Raw genomic sequence first — 24,914 nt, forward strand, 5'->3', positions numbered from 1 at the left:
ATCTTTCCTGTTCTTCTTTGTTATCTATCTGTTTTTGTGGCTTCTTATCACTGTTTTTATAGCTGTTTTTATAACTGTTTTGTGCCCTGTTCTTCCTTTGCCTTTGGCCCTTGGCCATTGCCTTTGATTTATCACTGCCATGCCATTGTAAATTTGCATCCTTTTGCCCTGTGTTGCTTCCATGTATATACCATATCACTTTTTCTTTGTACATGTCATTGTAAATGCCATCCTTGGCCCTGTGTGACTTAGTGCCCTGTCTGCCTAGAGCCTGCTTTACCTTGTCTGCCTGCACAGCTCCTGCTCTCCCTTTCCCTGCTGAGCACCTGCCCTTTGCACTGCTGCTGCTGCAACTGAGCTTGGCTCAGCTAAGACCAAAGTTTAGTTCATATCCAAGGCCCAGTTCACTACAAGCCCAAAGGATTCACAGTTAATCAAAACCCATCTTGCTCTTATTGTGAAAGCAAAAGCTTCAAAGTTATTCAAAGCCCATTGATATTCAAAACCCTTTGGTACTCAAAGCCCATTAGCAATTTAGAAACCCAAAATAGTTAGAAACTCCAAACACACCCAGTTTCTGTGGATCGACCCGTACTTCCACGAGCTACAACCGACGACCGTGCACTTGCGGTATTACACGTAGGCCCCCGTTTCTTTTGCGCTTCATTATTACACGCTTTCCCGGGCCCACCAAAACGCCTGCTCCAACGGCTGCTCCGCGAACCTATTTATCCTTTTCTCGTACGCCTCGAGTGAACCCATTAATTCGTGTACCGAGAGAGTCGATAAATTTTTGGACTCTTCAATGGTAGCGACGATGTGATCGAATTTGAACAGTAAGCTCCTTAAAATATTTTCTACAACTCTTTTATTTCCTATGGTATCTCCATAACTACTAATTTGATTTACTATACCAGTAACTCTTGAAAAGAAATTCTGGATAGTTTCATTTTCTTTCATAAGTAGATTATCAAAATCTCGCCATAAGTTTTGTAGTTTAATGGAGATTACCTTTTTTGATCCTTGGAATGCTGCTTTAAGAATATTCCAGGCCTCCTTCGAAGTTTTCGCCACCGAAATTCGAGGAAAAATAGTTTTGCTTACCTCTTGTTGTAGAAATAGTAGTGCTTTAGCATCCTTCTTCTTGTTTTCCTTGTACTCCTTTTTCTCTGCATCTGTCCATGACGATAGAGCTTCTGCCGACTCGGGTACCTTATAACCATCTTCTACAAAATCCCATAAGTCTTGTGAAATGAATAATTTTTTCATTTGTAAACTCTAATAATCATAACTCTCACCATCAAAAATTGGAATTAGACTTTGGGCATAATTGAAACCTTGAATACTTTTGTTAGTTGCCATGTGTAGAGTTTTAGGATTACTGGGTTAGGTTTGCTCTGATACCAAATTTGTTGGCGCAATGCGAAAATGTGATGGGTTTATGGAAATGAATTTAGGAAGAGAGGTTGGTTAATTGAAAAGTGAGGCTTATATTAATATGAAAATGAAAATATTACAAGAGGCTTGTGTAGCAACTTTGGCTTACACTAGTTGTTTACAAAGAGGCACTTTGGCTCTTACTCTAAACTCTAGCTCTCACTCTAACTCTTGTTTACTCACTTGAGTTTTGATTGTTGTTGGATGATCCCAAATGAATCCATCCTATGCCTATTTATAGGCTTCATGAACAACTACTTACTTCTCTAGATAGTTCTATCTAGACTCTTCTTTACACTCTCAACTTAGATATTACAAGAAAATTCTAGAGAAAAGAATTCTCTAGATAATACTTGATGTAAAGAAGGCCTAGAAGATTCTAGCATGTATTGGGTTTTATTTAGTGTAGATGATTATTGGGCTTTACTTATTGGGATTTCTAGAATAATCACAAATTAGCTTATGTTTTTAACAATTATAACGAGATCAATAAATGGAGATAGGTAAACATACCATCAATGATCGGAGCGGGAGCAGGTGCTTGAGTTGGGAGGAAGAAGAAAACCAATTGAAGAAGTAGTTTTTCTTTAGAAAATAGCAAAACAGAATTTTATGAATTATGGGTTCGAGAATAATTTTTTAAGGAAAATGGGGGCGCCCATGAAATTTTACACCAGTGGGCTTGACAGTGTAAAAATTTAGAAAAATGGATGTAATAGTAGTTTGACGTTTGTGGTTGGTTGAACTCAGCCGGTTTAAGCTTGCATAATTTTTTGCACATACTATGCTTGTTTTGGAAACTTTGTTCTTGTAATTTTTTTCTTTTCTTTTCCTTCTCCTAAAATACTCCAAGCAGGGATCTCCTTTTATTATATACGTTTTCCCTAATATATATTTCCCTTAGAAGTAAGCCTATTAATTGGGGTATCACGATCCAGTTTCTAATGCATGCAATCTCTAGACTATGTATAACCAGGGTGAATTTTTGTAGGTAGGTCGAAAACTAAAAGGGTTATTGAAATCCATGTTCCAACCATTTTTGGAATCCTTATATTACTTGGATTATAATTTCTAGCTAAAGCAAAACTAATTTATTCCCTCCTCTTTAAATATCCATGGAATATTAAAGAGTGTCATACGAAATCTTGCGAGTAATCATGAATTTTCCATTGGTTCCCATGGCAAAATCCTTTTTCTTGTCTATTTACAGAACTTTTTTCTCGTGGATGAAAAATCATTGTCCACCAGATGATGTTCCTATGGCAGCACCATGGCTTGTATTTACTGATCCCGGAAAAGAAGAGCAACTTTTGTATAATTTATTTGAGAGATCACCGTACGATAAAATTCACCAGAAAAACATACCACAGATGAATCCTGCATGTTTTAGGTATTTCCAGTCACCATCTCAGCAAGGATGGTTGACTGTATATTTCCATGTTAACAAACAGTATCCAGAATCATGGAAGTTGAAATACGGGGACTGTTTTTTGTTGGATCCTGTATCATTGAAGAAAATACGGTTACCTTCTCTACACAGCTGGATTACTATTGGTCATGAGGTCGGTGTGACAGGTGGTGTGCTATCCGCACCTCCAACCATTAACAACGATTCTGTGGTTTTCTTCCTCCTTACTATAATTACAGATCCTGCTGGTGAGTTCAACGTTGATGAAATCATCGTGTTTTGCCGCCCTGGAGACGAGGAATGGAGAACTCAGATGCTACCCAGATATGTAGTTCCTGTATCCATAACTTGTTTCAAAGGAAAGTTGCATCTTCTATGCAAACATTCTAAGAACATTCACCTAATTGTCATTGAAAAACAAGTTGGGTCGGATGACGATGTCTCTCTCTGAAACCATAACTGCATTTCCAGTAGTAGCACAAGACACATTAACATTTAGTTCTTACAGTGAAACAAAGTTTTTGGAATCACGTGATGAATTATTTTTCGTTGTTGTAGACTATCATCAGTCAACTCCACATTGTTACGAGGATATCACTAGTTTTCAAGTGTTTAGGATGAATTTTTCTTTGATGATTCTGGAAAAGGTTAAAATTTTGGGAGATCATGTTTTGTTTCTCGGAGAAAGGACTACTGCTTCTTGTTCTGCAGGTGATTTGGGTTTGACACGAGGACGCGTGTATTTCACAATGCCCAAAAATAAAACAGTGTATGTGTTTGATCTCGAAGATGGTACTATATCCTTAGATAGAGCATTCTCAGATTCTACGGAACCATGCGTTCAGGCAGAATGGTTGGCAATGCCTACAAGTTATATCGAAGGAAATTTTAGAGTTAACCGTAACGAAGCTGTGAATGTTAAAGCAGAACCAATCGTAAAAACTAATGTACAAGGTTATCATGATAAAAAGAAGTACGAAGGAGAAACTAAAATTATAAAATCATCAGGAACCAGCTGGGGTAGTCTTGACATTGACACCATAGAGTTAATTGCAAGTTATCTACATACCGTGGATTACTTACATTTTCGAGCCCTTTGTACAACACATCGATCAGTTGCTTCTAATGTGCGCAATAGAACCACACAAGAGATCTCACCACATACATCTTTATCTCCGTGGCTGATTTTGCATCAAAACAATGAAGATTGTGTGTACAGATTCATAAATCCAATGCATAATGATGAGACGTATCTCATAAACCTCTCTGAATCCTTATTAGATGCTACAATTCATTGTTCGAAAGGTGTTTGGCTACTAATGTCGCAGTCATGCAATAGAAACTTGTTATTCTTTTTCAATCCATTCACAAAAGACAAGGTAAGACTTCCAGAAATTAGAGAACCTTGGCGCGACTTCGAGGGTATATCATTCTCGTCCATACCTACTTCTGCTGACTGTAAAGTGTTTGCCATCGGCAGACCTTATAGCCGCAATATTCTCACCTCCTTCATCTCAAGGGGAGAGAATTTTTGGCGGCTCGATCAGTATGGGGACACAAAGGCGTACACTACCGAGGAAGAGGACTTGATGTTTAATTTGTGTCGAACTAATCCAGTTTTCCACGATGGGCGTTTCTACTGCTTGGGTAGACGAGGAAATTTAGGAGTTTTCGATTTGCACAGTGAACATAGTTGGAAAGTTCCTGAAAATCTTGCGCCCGCTTGTACTAGTTACCGTCAGAGTTTCCTGGTGGAATGTGACGGACAACTTCTCTCCGTATTTGTAACACCTCTTAATAAGATGAGGCCGGTTCAGATCTTTAAGCTACATGCCTCAGAAAAAACTAAAGAGCTGACGTGGGTTGAAGTTGAAGATTTAGGGAAATATATGTTGTTTGTTGGTCATTCTTGTTGCATTGCAGCAATCGCTCCAATTAGTCGGATGAAGAACAAGATATACTTCCCAAGATTACACAACAATCGGATTGTTTTCTTCTGCCTTGACACATGTAGGTATCAGACCCTCTTCCTAAGTGGCAGCAGTGATCATTGTGACTTTTCATCAAATAGTTTTTACAGCACCAAAAAACAATTATATTGTACTTGGATTGAACCCAACTGGTCAGGTACTACTACCACAGCTCAGAGCTTGTTTGGTAGTCTATCGGGAGCTTGTTTTCCTTTATTTCTGCATGTGTCATTGTTTCAACATGTATGAATATGGTTCTAAGTTATAACTATATAAGAGATGCTTCTACGTACTTATCCTTAAGGTGTAAATGAAGAAAAAAAAAGTAATCCTTGAGAAAATTAAAGAATTTGCTGAAAATATCAAATGATTTAAAGTTGGTGATGAATATAAACAGTCCAAACCTTTCTGATTCAATCTCTTTTCAATTTAATTCCTCATCGCGTTACTTTTCTTGCTGCTGGTTGAAATTATACAACTATTACAACTCATATATATTCTTTCTAATTCAATACAGTATTTTATTCTGCAAACATATTTTCGCCGTCTTCTTGACTATGTGCATCAATGAGGCACACAAGGAAACGAGTACGTAATTGATGGATGGGTCTAAGGAAACGAGTGAGAATGCTGAACTTGAAGTGACTATTGCGAAGCTGCAGATAATGAGGGCAGTATAAGTTTGCAATGGAACGTTAGATGTTACTTTAATTTCATTCAAGGAATGGACATATAGAAGAAAAAGAACAAAAAACAAAAGAGTTCAAGTTTCGTAAAGCAACAACGGGGGCACAGATTGTCACCTTCTGAACGTAATCAGCTGGTGTTGATCCAAGATAAGTTACAAGAGGTTTCGGTTAACTGGAATGAAGATGATGAGATGCATTGGACTGCCAACCTTTCTTCAATCTTCTCGTAAGTTCTTGTTATTCAACAATTGCTCCAAGATCGAGATCTGCTATTCATCAGCCAATCTTTGCGTCTATATATATGGCAACAAAAGTACCCTCCAAAAATTGCCTTCTTCATGGAGTGTGTGGCTCTTAATAAACTTCCAACTCGTGACAATCTTGTGCGTAGAGGTATTTTGGTAGAACATGATGATCTTGAGTCTGTGGATCATATATTCGTGCACTGTCCTCTAATGCTGTTAAGATATGGAATCACTTCCTAAATGGGCTCGACTGGTGCTTTGTCAAACCACATTCTGCTGTTCAGTTGTTATACTGCTGGGATAACTTTGATCTAGACGGAGATTCTCGCAATATTTCCAACTTTGAACGCAACTTGAGAGCTTTTTAGAATACGAAGAACAATGCCGAGGGCTAGTCAACAAAATCCAAGTATCTTCATTTTCTTGGGCGTTAAAATTTCATCATTTTGAAATTGTTAACTTTGATCTAGATGAATATCTGTTTTAAACCTCCTTGAGGTTGAAGTCTTTTGCTTTGTTTGGTTTGAGCTCGCCTCACTCCCTCCTATCCGGACTGAGTCTTCTCAGTTCTCCCTTTCGGGTGGCATAAGCCTTTTCTGCCCCTTTTTGATCAATGGATTTTGCTTTGATGAACAAAAGAACAAGCGTACGTTTAAGTAAGAAGGTGCGGATAAACAAGTACAAGCTGTACCAATTAGCCAAACATCGATTCCAGGGTACCGCCTAGGTGAACAAATTAAAAACCGCCTACTCACAAAGAGTGGGCTCCGTTGGCTGAGGAAATGCAAGGGTAATGGTTTTGTATCGCCTACATGTGAGAGAACGGTTTTTATTTAGTCTAAGATCTCGGTACGTTTAGAATCTTTGTTTGACAAAACACCTTTAAGACTTTATCTCTGAATTCCGGAGTCTCATTAATTGGGTCGACTTAGCTAAGCGAGAGACCTTATATGGCCACTTTTTTATAAAATTTAGATTGGATTTCTTTTTCGTAGTTTGCACTTAAAAATCCGAAAATGTCTCTCCCTCAATTACTATAACTCCTTATGTATCCTATCTTTTTTGGAGTATAATTGGAAATCAAACTTTAATACTGTATAACATATTTAAAAATCCGTGTCTTGGAATTTAATAAATTTTAACTCGTTGGAAAAGTTATAAAAAATTCTACGCAATGAGTACAAAAAACAATATCAAATTTAGAGTTTTTACGAAAAATTTAGAGGTATTTATCATTTTAGGCAAAATTTTAGAAAATTAAATGTATAACCATTATGCAAACCACCACAAACGATACATAATAATTTATGTAGCGATATTTTGGTTTATGCTTCAACTAATTTTCTGTTTCTAGAAAAGTGATACTTTCACATTCTGTTTCAGGAAAAGTGATATTATCACTCCGTTTCAGTAAAAGTGATACTTTCACTCCTTTTCGGAAAAAGTGATACTTTCGCTCTGTTTCACTTTTTCTGAAACGAAGCGAAAATATCGTTTTTTATGAAACATAGTGAAAGTAATCGTAGACATACCCCATCTTCAGATTCTTTTTCGGTCGGCTCTTCCACCGTGGCAACGGTTATACTAATATTAAAGGCGATTGTTATTGAGAAACCAATCGATGATCTTATTATAATACACCGAACTTAGGAGATAGAAAAATCATAAACTTAAAACGCCGCCTGCTCCGATCTGTTCTCACGGTCGCAGATCGGAGCAGATCTTTCCATCCCTATCTAATCTTGCCTGCATCTCTTTCTTCTAATACTTTTTTTAGCTTTGGTTTTAATTTTTAGTTTTTTCATAGTCTGATATTGGTATGTCTGTAACTTTGATCTCGATTTTAGAGTTTGGATCTCTCTAATCAAGCTTTCTCTAAACTAGTTTTTAGTATCAGCTTTTGATACTGATCTTTTTTTCTTAAGATTTGGGTTCTTCTTGTTAGGGAGCTCTACTGATTTTATCCAACTTTTGAAGGGATTGCAGTATTTAATTTTTATTTTGATTTCATTAGTGGATTTGCATCCTTTTATTTTTGGGAACAAAACAAAGTAGTTGGATCAGAAATTAGGGGACCTTTTTAGGCTTTTTCAGATGGTTTGTAAATTTCTCTTGATGAAGTTTGTACTCACTAATGGTCAAGTTCTACAAATCACAGCAACAGCAATTTTAAAGGGTTCTCCATCAGCAGCATCACCAAAGACTCCAACATCAACACCAAAGACATCGGCTCCAAAGACACCAGCTCCCAAGACATGCGAGCAGAACATGGATACAACAGACCCCTGAAGAAAATTCGGACCGCATCCTACCTATTCCCCTAGAAGATAACTGATCATGATAATTTGTCCTTTATGTTTGAAAAAAAAACCGTGACAAATGGTTGGATGTATGGATCCTTTTACGCTCTAGTCATGTGTGTTACTTTTATTATGAAAAACTCTTGAGAAATGATTGGACCTTTGGATCCTAACATCTGTACTTTTAGTAGACACTTTTAGTAGACATGTTAATTGTTTTGGAAGAGTTACTTTTAGTCCAAACAATGCCATTTAAACCAGCTCTGTCACTTAGGAATCGGTGTGGGATGGATAGACTTTATCTTCGGAATTTGTTGTGTTACTTGGATGTTGTGTCTTGTAAGACTATGTGGTCTATTTGATTTCTTTGAGTCGACGGAAATCTCTATGATATGTATTGTAATCTGCTCGACATGGAGTCGAGGTATTATGAATGATGCTAGAGGTGTAAATTGGGTTGTGCGAGTACGAGCACAATCCTGCCCACCCCAGCTCGTAATTTAGCCCAGCACGGCCCAACACGTTAGTTTCATTGTCTGTGCCGGGTTAGCCTAATCGGCACGGTAGCACAACACGCGGCACGGATAAGCACGTGGCCCAGCCCAGCACAACACGTTAAGAAAGCACGTCATGCACATGAGTACACTATATAACAAGGTACACAATACATACCATTTTGTGCATATTTCACAAAAGAGTCTTTATTCTAGCTGGTTTTTGACATCTTATGCTGGCTTATTTTTATAACAACACATATAATACCTAAATATTTGAAAAATATATATCTTTGTTATAATATCGTTACCTATATTTGAATAGAACATTTACTTTACATGACAATGATCCAATTTTATATTTGATGGGCTATTTCTTTTTATTAAATAAACTTGTTAATTTTACTTGAAATAATTTCAAACAATATGTTGTCTATTTAGATTCTCAGGATAATGTCCGACTTCATGTATACCACTAAGTGATTTCAAATTGTTTATAGCACGTGTGCTAGCACGGCACAACACGTTTATTCTTGTGATGTGCTCGTGGGGTGTGTTGTGCCCAACTTTTGACTAGTAAAACACAGCACGACACATGACATGTGAAACACGCGAATTCGTGTGTTGGGATGACACCTTTTACAACTCTAAATGAGGCTCGCCTCTTTTCCGGAAAAAATATCTCATTATAATAACCCCCTTTCTTTCTTTTTATGGTAAAATTTTAATGTCAAGCGTGGAAACGTGGAAACAGTCCCTCCGTCTACGATGTGGTCGTGCCACATACAATGAGTATGTGGCCCCTCTTTTAAATCCTGATACCTGTATAACTTAAAAACCTGCCCCTCCAAAACTCCGTAAAATATTCACTTTTAAAGAAAAAGGAGGAAGATAATCTTTTCTTTTCTTTTCTTTTCTTGTTAGACAATTGTGTAATAAAACGATTATGAGACTTTATTCTCAACTTATTAATAATAATACGTGGTTGACATATAAGGAAGAGCCACATACTTCACATCACATCGTAGCCGTTCCGGAAAACAGCTCATACAAAGTAATACCATAAAGTTGGAAAGGGTATATCAGTAAATACAGGGGATAAATTGGTTTTGAGTTCCAATCCCGACGCACACTTGTTTCTTTTTCTAATATTCTCTCCGTTCTCCGGTCTACTTCTCCCCAAAATTTCTTCTCGACTAGGCCTATGGAACTTCAGAGATCCCCAGCTAATTGATCAAAACAAAAACAAAAAAAATTCAGAGCCAACTTGAGACTGCTTCTAATTTTCTAAAGGTATGATTATAGTTATGATTCCCCCAATTTTTGATATTCTTTAAATGTGAAATTAGGGTTCAGGGTTTCATATAATTTTTTTTTTTCCAATTTTTGATGTTCTTTGTAGGTATACTGTTAATTTGGTGTTTATCGTTTTTTTTTATGTTGCACTTACGAATTTTGCTCAGTCGATCCTTTATACTTCTGAAATTTGGTTTCACTTATTAATGTCTGTGAAATGTTGGAACCATAAATTTGTTCTGAAATTTGATTTATCAATTTCGTTGTTTGTATAAATGCCTAACAGAATATTGGTAGTAGTAGTAGGACAATTAGGAATTTAGTCATCTTTACGGATTGATCCTGGTTCAAATAGTAGTAAATCGGATTTGTGTATATTGAATGATACTGAATGGATCAGTAATAGTGGTGAGACCAGTGCCATTAAAATAGCAATCCAAGTATGTTTACCAGCAACTCTGTAATGAAGGTTCATGACCACTGATGCATGGGTGTATTGTGTATGTAGTGTTAGGTTAAAAACATGACCCTTCACACATGCACTCATCAGAGATGCTTACAACTGTCCACCAGATGCATTGCGGTGAAAGTCGACAACTTTATCCCTGCATATGAAACAAGTTCCGCGAAAGTGAAACATGTTTCTTTATGGCTATACAGTACTAGGATAATGGGTATTTTGTTGAGTGTGTTTCTGTTGGGAATTACCAATAGTTTGTGGTATTGATGTTTGTGTATCCATGGTGGCGGAGGAACTATTGGCACAAATGTTGTTTAAGAAACATGTTTTCATTTTTATAAGCTAATTTCTAGACCTTGATATGGATATCCTGACGTATATATGATACTATTTCAGTATTTTGGCATCACTCTCACTTGCCATATTTTATGTAAATGGATGATTGATAGTAATCATAATAATTGTTTCCACGTCTCTGTCACTTATCTAAGTTTAATGAGTTTAGTTTTGTCTATTTACAGAGCCTGATCTTCTTTAAGTACTTAAAGAAGCGAAGCAGAAGCTGGAACTTGAACTTTCAAATTTGATGTAAGGATTGTGTTTGGTCATCTTTAATTTCCTATCTTTATTCCCCTGTGAAAGATGAACGTATACTGTATGTAAGGTAAACTTGATTTCTGCATTGCTCTCTGAAGTGCTACTGCAATCTATTTGTAGATTAGTATAAAAAACCTTTAAATCTATCATAGAAACACATAAGAAGTCTAAACCTTAATAAATTAAGATAAACATTAATTACTCTGCGGGATGATCCAAACCAGCTGATTTCACTCATTGAGGTTTGTTAAAAATGTTTGGTCTGAATCTCTATACTATTTGTAACTTGCTTTCGATGCAAGTTATACGTTCTAGATGGGATATCTTTGGCAGGTAGAAGTTCAGGGCCATAAGTTTAATTCTGTCATTTGCTTTCTTTGAGTGTTTAATATTAATAATGAACCTAGGGTGTTCAGTAAATACCCCTGACAACGTAACCACCAGACCAGCGTGGGTACTTTAGTTAAATCATTTTGCATCATTGGTACTGTTGTGTAACTTCAGATATAACTTCAGCCTTATCGGAGTGGCTAGATAACTTGAGTATGTGACACAACACTCAACAAAAGACTGCTTCCAGTATACCATATACAGGTTATGTTAGGTACCTGATGTGCTACAACACACGTATATGTGAAAAATTAGTCCATTAGAAACTGATAGAATTACTTGGTGGGAAGTAGATGTTTCTATCGAACTTCAAGTTTGAATTCCTCCTTGGAATAAAAATGTGGATGAAATGTCCACTGAACAACTTATGTGGATAGAATTTATTTTACTCGGTCAGAGGTTCAATTCTTTTTTGCTTAATATCTTCATATCTGTGTATTGATTGCCAAATAACCTACGTAAATGTATTTTTATGGTCCTGTCAATTTTTGATGGATACAGCTTACATTGGTAATTGGTAGCTTTGGCAATTCTCCTGCTCTTCTATATTTCAATTTATCATGATCTTAGTAAAGGCCATCTAGTAGTTTCACCAGTAGACGAAAATACTGATAAATTGTTGAACACTTTAGTTTATACTTCCTTGCACAGGTTTTTATGCTGAAATTATTCTTTAAATGACGGTTACATATGCCTAGTTATACTCCAAAACATTGATTTTTCCCGTTATCGATAACGTCACAGCTTAAGTGTTACTTTATTTACAGGGAATCAGAAACCAAGCTTTATGATGCCCACCCAAGAGGTCATTGGAGTTCAAACTCCTGCTAGGTGTGACCAAGGTAAAAGAACAAAGAAGCGAAGAGGTTTATCGGATGATATTGCAGTGTCACCAAATGAGTATGAATGTCAGCCTTTATATTTTAGTAAGTTTTCCTATTGGAATTAATTGTTTATAGATTACTTTATTGTGGATACAGTGTTCTCTCTGTTTCTTTAGGATGTTTTTTAAGCTAAATACCAGTAAATGTGCATATTACTGGTAGTCAAGCGCAGCTTATATGACTCAAGTTCATTAGTATTTAAGCGGAGAAAAGCTTCCATAACTGCTTTAGTGAGTCCAGTTACTTATTTGATAATAATGCCACCCCCAATGAAACTACAAACTCAAGATCTTATATAAAGGGTGGCATTCCATTCGGGTTTAATGTTAGGATTTTTTTTCTTCTCATTGTGCTTAAATAGTGTGCATTGATATGTTTTTGCTAAACTGTAGTCTAATTTTGTTCAATATTTTCTCCTACTTTTGTGATATGTATTACAGACCGTCAATTTGTGATACTCTTTCCTCATTAGTTTATTGCTAGAAAATTGGATTTCAGGGAGGTATGCTCATTCTGGGTGTTATGGTGATGGTCTTGATGTTTGTCTATGGAACTAAAGGCTTTGGAAACATATCAGGGGACAGGAATTTGGAAAAAAGGTGTGGCTCATGGCTGATTAATGAGGCTTATGGTGTTATCGGTCGTGTTTATTGTGGTAATCTTTTATACTAAGCTTTGGTTGAGAGAGTGACTGAATAATAGGATTGGAGTGCAATTTGATTTTCTGACATGGTGTTAATGGGGAGACTTCTGAATGAATTGTAATAAGTGTTGTGCATTGGCATCAGCTTCAGATTTTAGAATACTAGCATGCAGGGATATCAATCTTCCCTTCATAATAAAAGCTTATCCATTGGTCTTCATTGTAATTAGTTCGATTGGTGTGTTTTAGGATAAAGCTGGAGGAATTGGAGCTTAACAGTTTAACTTTCTGGAGCTGGCTGTCAATCTTGCAAAAAAAAGGAAACCTTCCCATGGCAGGAAATTTGGTAAGTCATGCTTCTGTTTCTTCTTTCTTGGTACTTGAGAACTGCACTGGAATTGTGATTGTTTGAGACATCGACATGAAATGGTGACGCATTGTAGCGATTTACTTTGTACTGAATCTCTTAAAGGTGGTAGTGGCCACATTTGTACACCATGGACCATATTAGCTTATCAAAAGTCTGTTATTCGTTAAAGTTTGTTATCATGATCAATCTTCTCAAGGGGTCTAGAAGATAATATCAATGATGCATATTGACAATTAACCAATTTGTGGTACGGTGATAATTTTAGGTGTTTGTTAAAAAAAAATCATCTCATGGGGTTTTTCCTTTGTTGTTCCCTGTTCAGTAAATCAGGTGTTAAGGACAATCTGAGCTTGATGTTGGTGTCTTCTGTTGTTAGACTTTGGATTATTAAGCTTCTTGGAACACTGTCATTAGTTGCTTGCAAGTTGTGAGCAGTAAAGAAAAAAATCTGGTGTTATCAAGGTGTGCGAGACATGAAACTCAAACCTTACACTATTTTTGCACCACAACATACTTGATGTTTACCTTCCATCTTATCAGCTCGAATGATAGGTTCCATCTTTTTCATACATATTTTGTTGAGTTTCACACCTTCCATCTAATCAATTCAGTTAAACAGTTTGTTGAGTTTAATTTGCAGAATCGAGTATTTTTAATTGTTTTAGATCCTATTCAAACCTTGAATATTTAGGTACAAGCTATTCAAAAACCATGGTTATATACGTGATACTTCTGAGGCTCTGTAATGGGCGATTTCTCATGACCTGCTCTTTCTAAACCAGCAAAGGCTTCATCAAAAATCATCTTCAGATTGAAAGGTCTTTTTGATGGATCAGTTTTAATCCCACAGGTTGAATTCCCTATCTTCCCCAACCCCCCCTCCCTCTTAAGACTTTGTTTTGGTTATCTTATTGTTGTCTATAAACATATATTGCTTCTTAATCAAGGTTCCAGGAAACCCGTAGACTGACGTCCTTCAGAAGCAATATACACATTACACACAGTATCCAGTACAAAGTAATTTAATTTTAGGATAAAAAATATCCCTTGAATGTTTAGCCGTGTCCTCATACCTTTGATGCATTTGTTTTAATGAATAACCTTGTATTTTGAAGTGCAATGTTTGTAGAGTCTGTTTTGACTCTGTCTAAATGTGTTGCCCCTCAACTTGGGCACAGAATTTCATTTTTACATTCATCAAATTTGGCCATCAAAGTTGGCCTTGGACACATAATTTTATCTTTACATTCATTGCAAAAGTAGGATATTGGAAAACTCAGTAAGCAGGTCTTATGCTACTGCAATAACTAACTATGATTTGTCTAAGTTTCATATTCAGGCAAGATGGCAAAAAGTGCCTTTTACGCCCAGTCGATTAAAGGAAGGTGTGCCTTGAACCACAGATCTCTTAGTAAGAACCTTCCAAAGATGAAAGTTGTTGATAAGGCTATCTCTCATGGATGTGTAGGAAAACATAGAAAGCATCCCGGTGGTCATGGAAATGCTGGAGGTATGCATCACCATAGAATCTTCTTCGATACGTGTCATCCTTATTTGTCATGGAAATATTACATTTTTGTAATTTTACTGCGAACAAGAAAGTGCTTATGTTATGTCAGTTATCATATGTTGTGTTAGTTGATGCAAGTCGCATGTACAACCACTAACTTCTAAAACTAGGTTCAGGTACTGCTTTGATTAAATTTGCACAACTGCATGCTACTGTTAGTTCCACTGATGAAACTAGTAATGTAAATCAGCGAAGTGCGGATATGTATTGTACTTCCTACATCATCCATTTGACTGTCTTAGCTCAACAGGTAGAGCGCATGGCTTTTAGTCATGAGGTTGTGGGTTCAACTCCCACAGACAGTGACTGAATAAATGCTGGTATTTCTGAGAACTCACTCAGGCTGCATTGTACGCATTAGAAGAAGTTTGCTGTACTACTTAGTTCTACCAGTGCTGCAACTATGTTATCACTTGTCCTTGAAATTGAAATTCAATTCAATGCAGTATTTTCTTTGCAAACATACTTTTGGCCTGTTCTTGCATCTATCAGTTACATAAAATAAATAAATTTCCGGTTAAGTACTAGTTTAGGATGGCATTTATATGCAGTGATAGGAATCATCAAAGCGTAATGCTTATCTACATGAGTTCTATTTTCTAAGCTCTCCGCAAGGAGCGCAACTGACCATTGCAAACAAAACAGCAAATTTATTTGTTCTGTGCCCAACCAGTGATTGTCAGGAGTCAGGCCACACAATGTGCATCTGACAACTATGGAATAAAGAAATTACTGAACTATGGAACCAGAATAGAGAAACACCGACGCAGTATAATAACAAAACCAATCAAATGAAACTGCATTACTTTCCCAAGCAAAAACAACAAAAGGAAAGGAGGCAGAGCTCTGTTTTTCATATTACTTTGCTGTATAACAAAATAGCACTAAGCCATACACTAGAAAAGAATTTCGATCAATGCAACAGGTGCTCCAAATTTCATTACAGAATGTTCTGACTATCAAATCAAAAAGCCTACAACTGAACCAAAAAAGTAAAGCAACCCAGTAGTCATGCATCTTAAGCTTCCATTACTTCCTTTTTCACCTTAAACAGCATAGGCTCATCAAGTTCTTTCCCCACGTTAACATTCTATGGTTGTTTTGGCATCTTTTCGAGAAGACGAAGGAATTTGTCACGAGCATTGTCTATTGTTCCTTTTGACAAAGATGCACTCATCTGTGTGACACCCTTGGCCTGAGCAATGCGGAATGCCATGACTTCAGCTTCTTTCTCAGAGATTGGTGCAGGAGCAGTCGCCGGCAACCTACCATTATCATTTCTTCTTGCTTTATTCTTTTTCACATCAACTATTTTTGTGGGATTCTTAGTTGCTACAACAGGTGCATCTGCAAAAACAGCAAGCAGGCATTAAGCCATGAAGAAAGGACTCTAAAAACTGAAACAAACTGAAAGAAAGTCAGGTAGCATTATTCAAACTAACTCTAGTAAAGCTATGTCTGTAAGCAGAGAATACTTACCAGTGAGTGCACTGGAGGTTATTTGGTCAGCACCGACACTTCGATCACGTGAGAAAAACATCATCCGAATTATAAGCATACATATTAATGCTCCAAAGATCATCATTAGAGTAGAACCAGCACCACCAGCAAGATCAGAACCTTCTTCCTTACTTCGGAGGGAAAACGAAGTATCAAAAGGAGACGGATAAGTCTTGAAGTGCCAACTATGAATAATGTGTCTTGAGGAACCAAATTTTCCACTCGATGCAGTAAACCCCACAAACATCAGCTCCTCAATGTACGTAGAGAGATCCATACGAGCAGCGAGAATTGGCCGGATAGGTATAGCTTCAGCGTCATAACTAAGCCAAATCTTCATCAGTTTTTCCGGATCACTATATTCAATCCAAATTGTTGTTTTGGAAACATTCTTCAAACTAAACCCCGTCGGAGTTGAATCTACAATAGGATATGACAACACTGAACTGACATCAATTCTTATGTGATTATCACTAACATCTTCAAGATTAGGATCGAAACTAGTATCAAATTCCACTGCAATATATGTTCCTTGTTCTTGACTACTCTGATTGGAGAGACCCATATAGCCAAAAGCATTACCTATTGTATTGGATTTAGAAGCAATGATGAATGTGAAACCATCCCCAAATAATGGATGATAACGTGAAAAATCAGGTGTAATGGTGAAGGTGGATTTCGAAATAAACGACGCAGTTGTAGGATTATTTGAAGAATTCATAAATCTAATAGGATCAGTGTAAAGAGCTCTACCAACACGAATGAAAGATGAAGATGAAGGAGGTGGAGAGGAAGAAGTAGAAGTCAGGAAAAGTCTGCCATCTTCTTGAAAATGGGCATCACCCATTAGTGTGATGTTTTGATTTTTGGGAACACGAACAGGTGTTGAATCAAACAGTGAACTAAACGACGAATTCAACATGGAGATGATCAAGATTAATGAGCAAAAGAAGAATCTTGAATAACCCATGGTACAGAAGAAACTTACAAATCCTAATTTCCCTTTTTACTAATGATGATAACTGATTTCCCATAGCAGGAACACCTTCTTCTTCTTGTTTTCTTCTTCTTCTTCCAATACCAATTTGTAGAATACCTGATGAGTTACAAACAAGGGAATTTTATGAAGAAAGTGAGTAGAGAAAGAAGAAAACAGAAGCTTGATGCATTTACTATCAAGAATTAAACATTTTAGAAGAACCCATTGTCTATCAAGAACTAATGAATGATTTTAAGTAAAGAAATTTACAAAATTCGTTTTATTAAGAAAGTGAGTTGAGAAAGAAGAAAACAGAAATTTGATGCATTCAGTATCAAGGGTTCAACATTTCTGAAGAACCCATTCTGCATCAAGAATTGATGAACGATTTAGGTAAAGAAATTTACAAAAATTCTTGATTTTCAACAATAAAATTGAAGAAAATTGATTACCTTTAGTTGAAGATTCTTTTGATTCTGAAGTTGAAGTTGAAGCTTGTTGTGATTCTGAAGTTGAATTTGAAGTTTCTTGATGATCACACTTTGTTTCACAGAATTGATGAGAACCAGAGAGTGAGGAGTTTTAGGGGTGGCAGTCAAAACAAGAGGGAAAATAAAATGTTTATATATAAGCCCTCTATAATATGACTTGTATTTTGAGTTATCCCTATTATTTAAGTAAATTGCTATAAAGCCCCCCAAATACATGGTTTTGCACCAAAAACTCACTTCTCTTCCCTTTTGATTTCTGGTACTTGAAAAATTCACATCTGATAAGGAATTTCCATCTTCTTCTTCTTATTGCAAATTTCCAAATCCTTCCTTGAGAAGAGAAAAAACCCATCTGGAGCATTAAAAATTTATTCATACTCCAATTATAACTACTGCTAATAAATCTGTGCTGTGTGACGCATTTTCTCAAACAGTTTTCAAGCAGCATCAGCATACAACAACATATTGACAACAACTGCTATGCCTCTGCTGTTTTCATGATAGAACAAACTAACATTTAACCTAAACCCATTGCATATCAACTGAGAATCAACCATTTTACCAATTATATAGTTAGATTCACAAATCTCCATAATCTTCTTCTAAAAATCTTAGATAGATGATCACCAGATAATAACACTAGATTCCTTCTTCAACTTCATTAACACTCTATCTCTATCTGTATCTCTCTCTCTCTCTTTCAGAGTTGCGGCGGTTGAAGAAGAAAATGAAATTGGGGGACTAATTCGGTCTCCGTCTTGGCCTTAAGAGTGGGAGCGGATAAAACTGTCACGTTGGCATCACGTGCTTTGTAAACTTCATACGAATACCCACCTAGAGTAAAAGGATGAGGGGTGTCTAAACCGGGTAAAAATATTAACTTGCCCTTGCCATTAAAATCTAATCCCAAATTTTATTCTTCTGATATCGAGACATTGAGACATATTTGTTTTCTTTTTTGATCGGTAAAGAATATTTGTGTCGACGAGTTTCAAACTCAGGTCCTTAGTTTCATCACCATATGAGTATACCACTGTGTTATATTGACATCGGTAAAATCGAGTACTTATCAAAATCATTTACCTCACAAACTAATATTTAAACCTAACCACGTCTATTGATATCGAATCTAAGTATATCTACCGATTAAAGTAAGTTTCAATCCCTTTTTTTTATTTTTTAAAAGATTAGACACCTTCGACTGTAACCTATTGCTTTTAATTATTTCTTTAACTATCCGTTCAAAACTTATAAATTATTTAAAAAAAGAAATAAAAAAAAATATCTTGGTTTTCTATGTTTAATCGTAGTTGGGCAATGTTCATGTCCACATTGACTGATTTAGCTATCATAATCGATCGGTGTTCATGAAAGAAATACCCAATTTTTCGTGGTTTGAAAAACATCAACCCTAAATCAGTCGATATGTGAATTCATACTGACTAATTCTGTATAAAGGAAATGCCCAGTTTTTCTATAGTTTTTCCCGGCTATAATAAAAAATGAAGAACCACAATTTTCAAAATTGTCTCATATGAGATTCTACTGCCAATTGTTAATATGCTTTTCAGTAAAAAAATAAAATCATAATGGATCTGTGAATGCGTGTGATTTCATACGCGTTTGGACCAAGTATAACGTACTCATTTTTTGAATCGTGTATGAAATACAGTGTGAATAATCATTCTCAAGTGGGGTATGATGTATAATCGATATGAATGAGTATGAATTCATACCCATTCTCAAACAATGTATAATATATATTAATCTGAGAATTAATATGAATTCATACCCGTTCTTATGATCCTCTGAAAATGAGTGAGCATGTTTTGGTATGCTCGAGTATGGATTCACATATACATATTATACAATGGATAAACTGAGAGACGATACATAATCAGTTGATATGAAGATTCATATCCACCAGCTCTAGGTAAGAGCATATTGTTATTTTCTAGTGTATTTGAGGCTACAATTCGTCGATACGAATATTTGTATTGTCCAATTTTGTAATGTGATTTTTAAACAACCGGCTAATATGGGAACCTATAACAAGATTAGACATATGTTAATAGACCAAATTAATATTAATTAGTCAGATTCCCATAAATATAATTTTTAGTCTTAACCAAACAGTTTGACAGGTTAATCCGTTGGATGTTATTAGGTAATTGTTATTTTTAATTCTTAATGTTATTTATAAAATACGATCTTTTTATTAATTTTTTTATAAATTATTTATTTCAAATTTTAAATTAAAAATTACTTTTCTTTTTTTTAAATTTACAAAAATTACTTTGCTTAAAATTTTGAATACGAGTTCATATCTGAATTCATATCCGATTAGTTATATTTTCGAATATGAAATTCGGATATCTAAATCCGAAAATTATCTCTGAATGATTTTGAGATTTCGAATGTGAATCCGAACAATTTCGGGGTCTTCGAACATCCATAGACACCCTTACCTAGGGGTGGGCATAGTCGGGATTGGTTCAATTTTAGATTTATCCGCATCGATCCCAACTCATAGAGGATTTCAAATTTAATTATCTGCAACTGATCTTGTGTTTCAAGGCATTTCCTCCAACCTTATTAAAGATCATCTATGATATTTAATCTTCTAATAAAACTTTGACATTATCTTCATTTCAAAGCTGAAAATCCTGAGAGAAAAAAATTCAACATTCTATCAAAATAGAAACATACTTCAATCTCATCTGTGAAATCTCCAGAGACATTGTACGTGGTTATTTGTGTCTTGTCTTGGAAAATCGAGATTTGATTTTAATATCATGTATACTAATAGTGTTCATGCCTAAATCCTTGATGAACCTTCCAGGGCGGAATGAAATCTCACTTACATTTCTTACTGAAAAAAAATAAAAAATAAAATAAAATGGAAAGTAATCATACAACAAAGCTATGGTACCAATATCTAATTAACAGTCCTTAATTACTTAAGAACATTGTTGAGAAAATAAGTCTCTTTCATCTAGGGTTTGTTAGTAAAACATTCACCCAGACTAGCAATATATAATCTATGCAACCCAAAAAATCGCCAGTTGACATTGTAATAGAGTGATCACGACATTCACTACCTTCAAAATCTTTTAACTTCCTCAAGCAATCTCCAACCACGTTCCTATCTTGCTGGTCGTTGAATGCTCTTGGAAGAAACCTCGTAATCCTAGAATTAAAATTTTGATTAGAGATCCATCATGCACATAACAAATCGCTCAAGCCTGGGAATCTAGGTTCCAAGGATCTTTCATGTAAACAAAAAAAATCTAAAGAAAAAATTAAAAAATGAAAATGTTAAAATAACTTTTAAAAGAAGTCGATTTAGTGAGTTATCTAAGCTTTTAAACGAATTAACTCACATTTTAATTACAAAATATGAATCGGTTTCTCTAGAAAATTTAGCAATTTTATTTCTTAAAATTAAGAAAAAGAAATTAAAATTTTAAAAACACTTAAAATTACATAAATAAAAAAATAAAAGTAATTTTTTAAATTAACAATCTATAGAAAATTAATAAATAAATAAATTGTGCTTTATAAATAGCATTAAAATATTATAAATAACAATTACCTAACAATGTTCAACGCTAGTCAAACTGTTTAGTTGAGACCAAATATCATAAATCTGAGACTCTGGTGTTAACAATCACTTTAATAAGACCCTAAAATAAAACAAAATTACTGAACATGTCGGTGTTAGTCTGTCTCGTCAGTGTGGAAGGTTTACCTATGTACAAGATAGTAGAACCCTTCTTTTTAGAATTAGACGAGATAAAACTCTTATTTCTGGTATCGCGTTTATCAGAGATAGTACTCTTATCCATAGAGTCAGATCGCTACAAACACATACTTGTGAGGTCTTAACGTGTTTTCCTGCTCTGATACCAATTAAAAAAGCGGGGGTCTAACAAAAACACCCAATATTTCGCTTAGCAATCTGTATGGACAAACTCAAATATACTTTCAAGAGAATCAACAAGACTCGATCAATCAAAAGTATATCAACGAGTTAATATCTCTCTCTTATTTTGATTTTATATTAAAAAGATGGTTAAAAAAAACAGGTAAATTAGGTCTAATTATAATTTTTGATTATGTGATTGCATATAAAAATCATGTTTAAATTTGAATTTGTTTTTACTTATTATAAAGTACTCCCCTGCTTTGGCCTTTGGGTCAATTTGTTCTAGAATGATTTACTTGATTTGAACGGCTACTGCATATAAAAAAATATATAAAAACAGATTTCCTAGTCGTCAATGAACGCATGATTCATGGATGTTTCAGATGATTACTGAGCGATTATTATCATATATAGTGGTTAATTTAGGAATTGTTGAATGTTGTTCGGCTGATAAAGAATTCTGGTTTTAGAGATTATTATCATATGTAGTTATTATCATAGATGTTTCAAAAAAGAATTTTGATTTTAGGCCGATAAAGTAATCTGTATTTGGCTTCCTAAATGGTGTTTGTATGTGTAAAAGTGACTAGTTTTCAAAGAATAATATATCCATTGAGGTCATAGGGGTTTTAGATTTTAAATTGGGTATGTTTGTGATGAATCAAATTTGGATTTCACGTTCAACCAAACGATGCAAATTTAATTTTGAGTTTCAAATTTTTGATTCAGCAGAGAAAAGATAAACGGCAAATGATTTTTTACTTCTTTTTTACCTGTACTCTTAACGATTCCGTCAAGAGCTGGAGATATGGAATGAAAGTGTCATTTTCTTACTAGTGGGGACATAGGGATAGGGGGATTATGGGCCCAACTTCGTCTTCTTCCCCAAGGATAAGTCAACTGTGCTGACATTTGTTACTTCAACACATTAGTGTACTAATTAAACATGTTTTCAATCTAGGGATCATATTACTTTTTTAATGGGTTTTTAATGAAAATATAAATTAATGGGAAGAAGATAAATTAGAGTGGTGATATTTATAGCCAAATTTAATTTGACTTTTGTAGGAGATAAATAGGAAAGAATAGAATTAAAAAACATAATTATTTTAAAAGTTATGATTAGGGTGATAAATAGGAAAAGTGTGGGTGACAAATAGGTGGAACCTAACCAGTCTGTGGGGCCTAGACATTCTCGAGCAGTCATCCAATACCGCCTTGGTATACCTTTATTCGACAGCGACACACTATAATCTAGCTGCAATAGACCCATGGACGTATTCGGCGACCATGCTTTGCAACGCGCCAAGGATGTGGGGATTAAATTTCGACATGATTTCGTCAGAGACGTCTTTGTTGATATGCGTTACAAAGACGGTATCACAGTACAGAAAGAAGCTTCTTTGGGATTATCTTCTAATTCTAACAAAGATTTAAAGCCTGCAAATCTTCTTGTCCACAATTGGGAGAATGGTAAAGATGTTTTTTTAGACGTCATAGGAGTTTCACCCTTCACCAGTGCCATGACACGCAATTTCAACCCAGGACATGCCATTTCAGCGGCCATCGCACGCAAATGCCACAAATACCTCGAGAAATGCACTACACGCGGATATGAGTTTGATGTATTATCCTTTACCACCTTGGGCAAGTTAGGGGAAGATACCATTGCTTTCATAAAAAGATTGAGGAACTGCCTCATTAGTCATGACCCCAATTCCAAGATAGGCGATTCCCTCTATCATAAATTAGGAATTTCTATCCAAAAAGGTGTTCCAAAAAGGTGTTGGCACACCTTGTCGCTCGGTTGCCCACCACCAATGTTGTCATTGACATGTAGCTCTATTATAATTTTATTAATTAATTTATGAAGATAATTATAAGTTATTATTACTAGTAAAACCGTTGCCACGGTGGGACGGGGGCCGACCGAAGAAGAATCTGAAGATTTTGAATCTAAATTAGGTTTTCATCTAACGTGAATATTGATTGCTTTGTAACTAAGGAAAAACCCTGATTTGAAAAGCTATATAAAGGAGACATCTAGTATTGTGTAAAACTAATCCCCACACCTTACGTGTGATACTAGTTTTTGTGCTAGAGTTGTTTCTCCTTTAACCTTAGGTTTTCTTCTTCTAAAACTAGGTTAACGAATTAAAGACTTCACTGGGATTGTGAAGCCAGACCGATAATACTTTTATCGTAGTTGTGTGATCTGATCTTGCATCTTCTATCATAACATTACAATCATATTGATTGGCTTGAGATTGTGAGAGTTCTCCGATAGGCAAGATATAAAAAGTAATCATAAATACCTTCGTCTCATTGTTTGTGATTCCACGACATCTTGTTTCGCTACCATACGATTAAGATTGTTGTGAGGTGATTGATTAATCTAGGCTGTTCTTCGGGAATATAAGGACGGATTATCAATTGGTTCCTGTTCACCTTGATTATTATCAAAAGACGGAACAAAAACTTTTAGGGTTTTTCTGTGGGAGACAGATTGATCCTTTGATAGACTTGTCTGTGTGAGACAGATTTGTTTATTGTTAAAGCCTGCAATTTTGGGTCGTACCAACTCTTAGTTGTTGGTGAGATCATCTAATGGAATCAAGTGCGCAGTATCCTGCTGGGATCAGAGGCGTAGGGAGTACAACTGTACCTTGTATCAGCGGGAGACTGATTGGGGTTCAACTATAGTCCAGTCCGAAGTTAGCTTGGAGTAGGCTAGTGTATGTAGCGGCTTAATACAATGTGTATTCAATCTGGACTAGGTCCCGGGGTTTTTCTTCTTTTTCGGTTTCCTTGTTAACAAAATTCTAGTGTGTGTATTAGTTCTATTTCCGCATTATATTTGTTTATATAGTTGAAATAATACAGGTTGTGCATTTGAATCAATCAATTGGAAATCCGACCTTTGGTTGTTGATTGATATTGATTGATCCTTGGACATTGGTCTTTGGTACCATCCAAGTTATTCCTTGTGTTTGATTAGGACTCGCTGATTTCTATTAGCTTGAGTAAATCAAAACAAGAGAGAGATATTAACTCGTTGATATACTTTTGATTGATTGAGTCTCGTTGATTCTCTTGAAAGTATATTCGACTTTGTCCATACAGATTGCTAAGCGTAATATTGGGTGTTTTTGTTAGACCCCCGCTTTTTTAATTGGTATCAGAGCAGGAAAACACGTTAATACCTCACAAGTATGTGTTTGTAGCAATCTAACTCTATCGATAAGAGTACTATCTCTGATAAA

The 24,914-nt window shown here is 35.5% G+C and overlaps 1 protein-coding gene, 1 long non-coding RNA gene and 1 other non-coding gene across 3 annotated transcripts; 2 read left to right on the forward strand and 1 right to left on the reverse strand.

Annotated features, from left to right (window-relative positions):
* The first annotated feature begins 9,715 nt into the window (after positions 1 to 9,715).
* On the forward strand, positions 9,716 to 12,135 carry LOC113278644. The gene is made up of 3 exons (XR_003325599.1): positions 9,716 to 9,836; positions 10,821 to 10,887; positions 12,054 to 12,135. It is a non-coding gene; the product is annotated as an uncharacterized LOC113278644 (long non-coding RNA).
* Positions 12,136 to 14,985: 2,850 nt separating this feature from the next.
* TRNAK-UUU lies at positions 14,986 to 15,058 on the forward strand. Its single transcript has one exon. It is a non-coding gene; the product is annotated as a tRNA-Lys (tRNA).
* A 465-nt stretch (positions 15,059 to 15,523) lies between these two features.
* LOC113284166 (L-type lectin-domain containing receptor kinase S.6-like) lies at positions 15,524 to 18,426 on the reverse strand. The gene is made up of 3 exons (XM_026533580.1): positions 17,685 to 18,426; positions 16,233 to 17,349; positions 15,524 to 16,100 (listed from the first exon to the last, which is right to left on the reverse strand). The coding sequence occupies exons 2-3, from the start codon at positions 17,221 to 17,223 to the stop codon at positions 15,844 to 15,846; spliced, it is 1,248 nt and encodes a 415-aa protein (XP_026389365.1). The 5' UTR covers positions 17,224 to 17,349; positions 17,685 to 18,426; the 3' UTR covers positions 15,524 to 15,843.
* Positions 18,427 to 24,914: the final 6,488 nt, after the last annotated feature.

This window comes from Papaver somniferum, chromosome 5 (assembly GCF_003573695.1).
Source record: "Papaver somniferum cultivar HN1 chromosome 5, ASM357369v1, whole genome shotgun sequence".
Classification (NCBI taxonomy): Eukaryota; Viridiplantae; Streptophyta; class Magnoliopsida; order Ranunculales; family Papaveraceae; genus Papaver; species Papaver somniferum.

Coding starts and splice junctions, on each gene's coding strand:
- LOC113284166 (XM_026533580.1), bottom strand. CDS start 17,223: ATGGGTTATTCAAGATTCTTCTTTTGCTCATTAATCTTGATCATCTCC. Junction 16,101..16,232: donor AACCTCCAGTGCACTCACTG/GTAAGTATTCTC, acceptor CTGTTTTTGCAG/ATGCACCTGTTGTAGCAACT.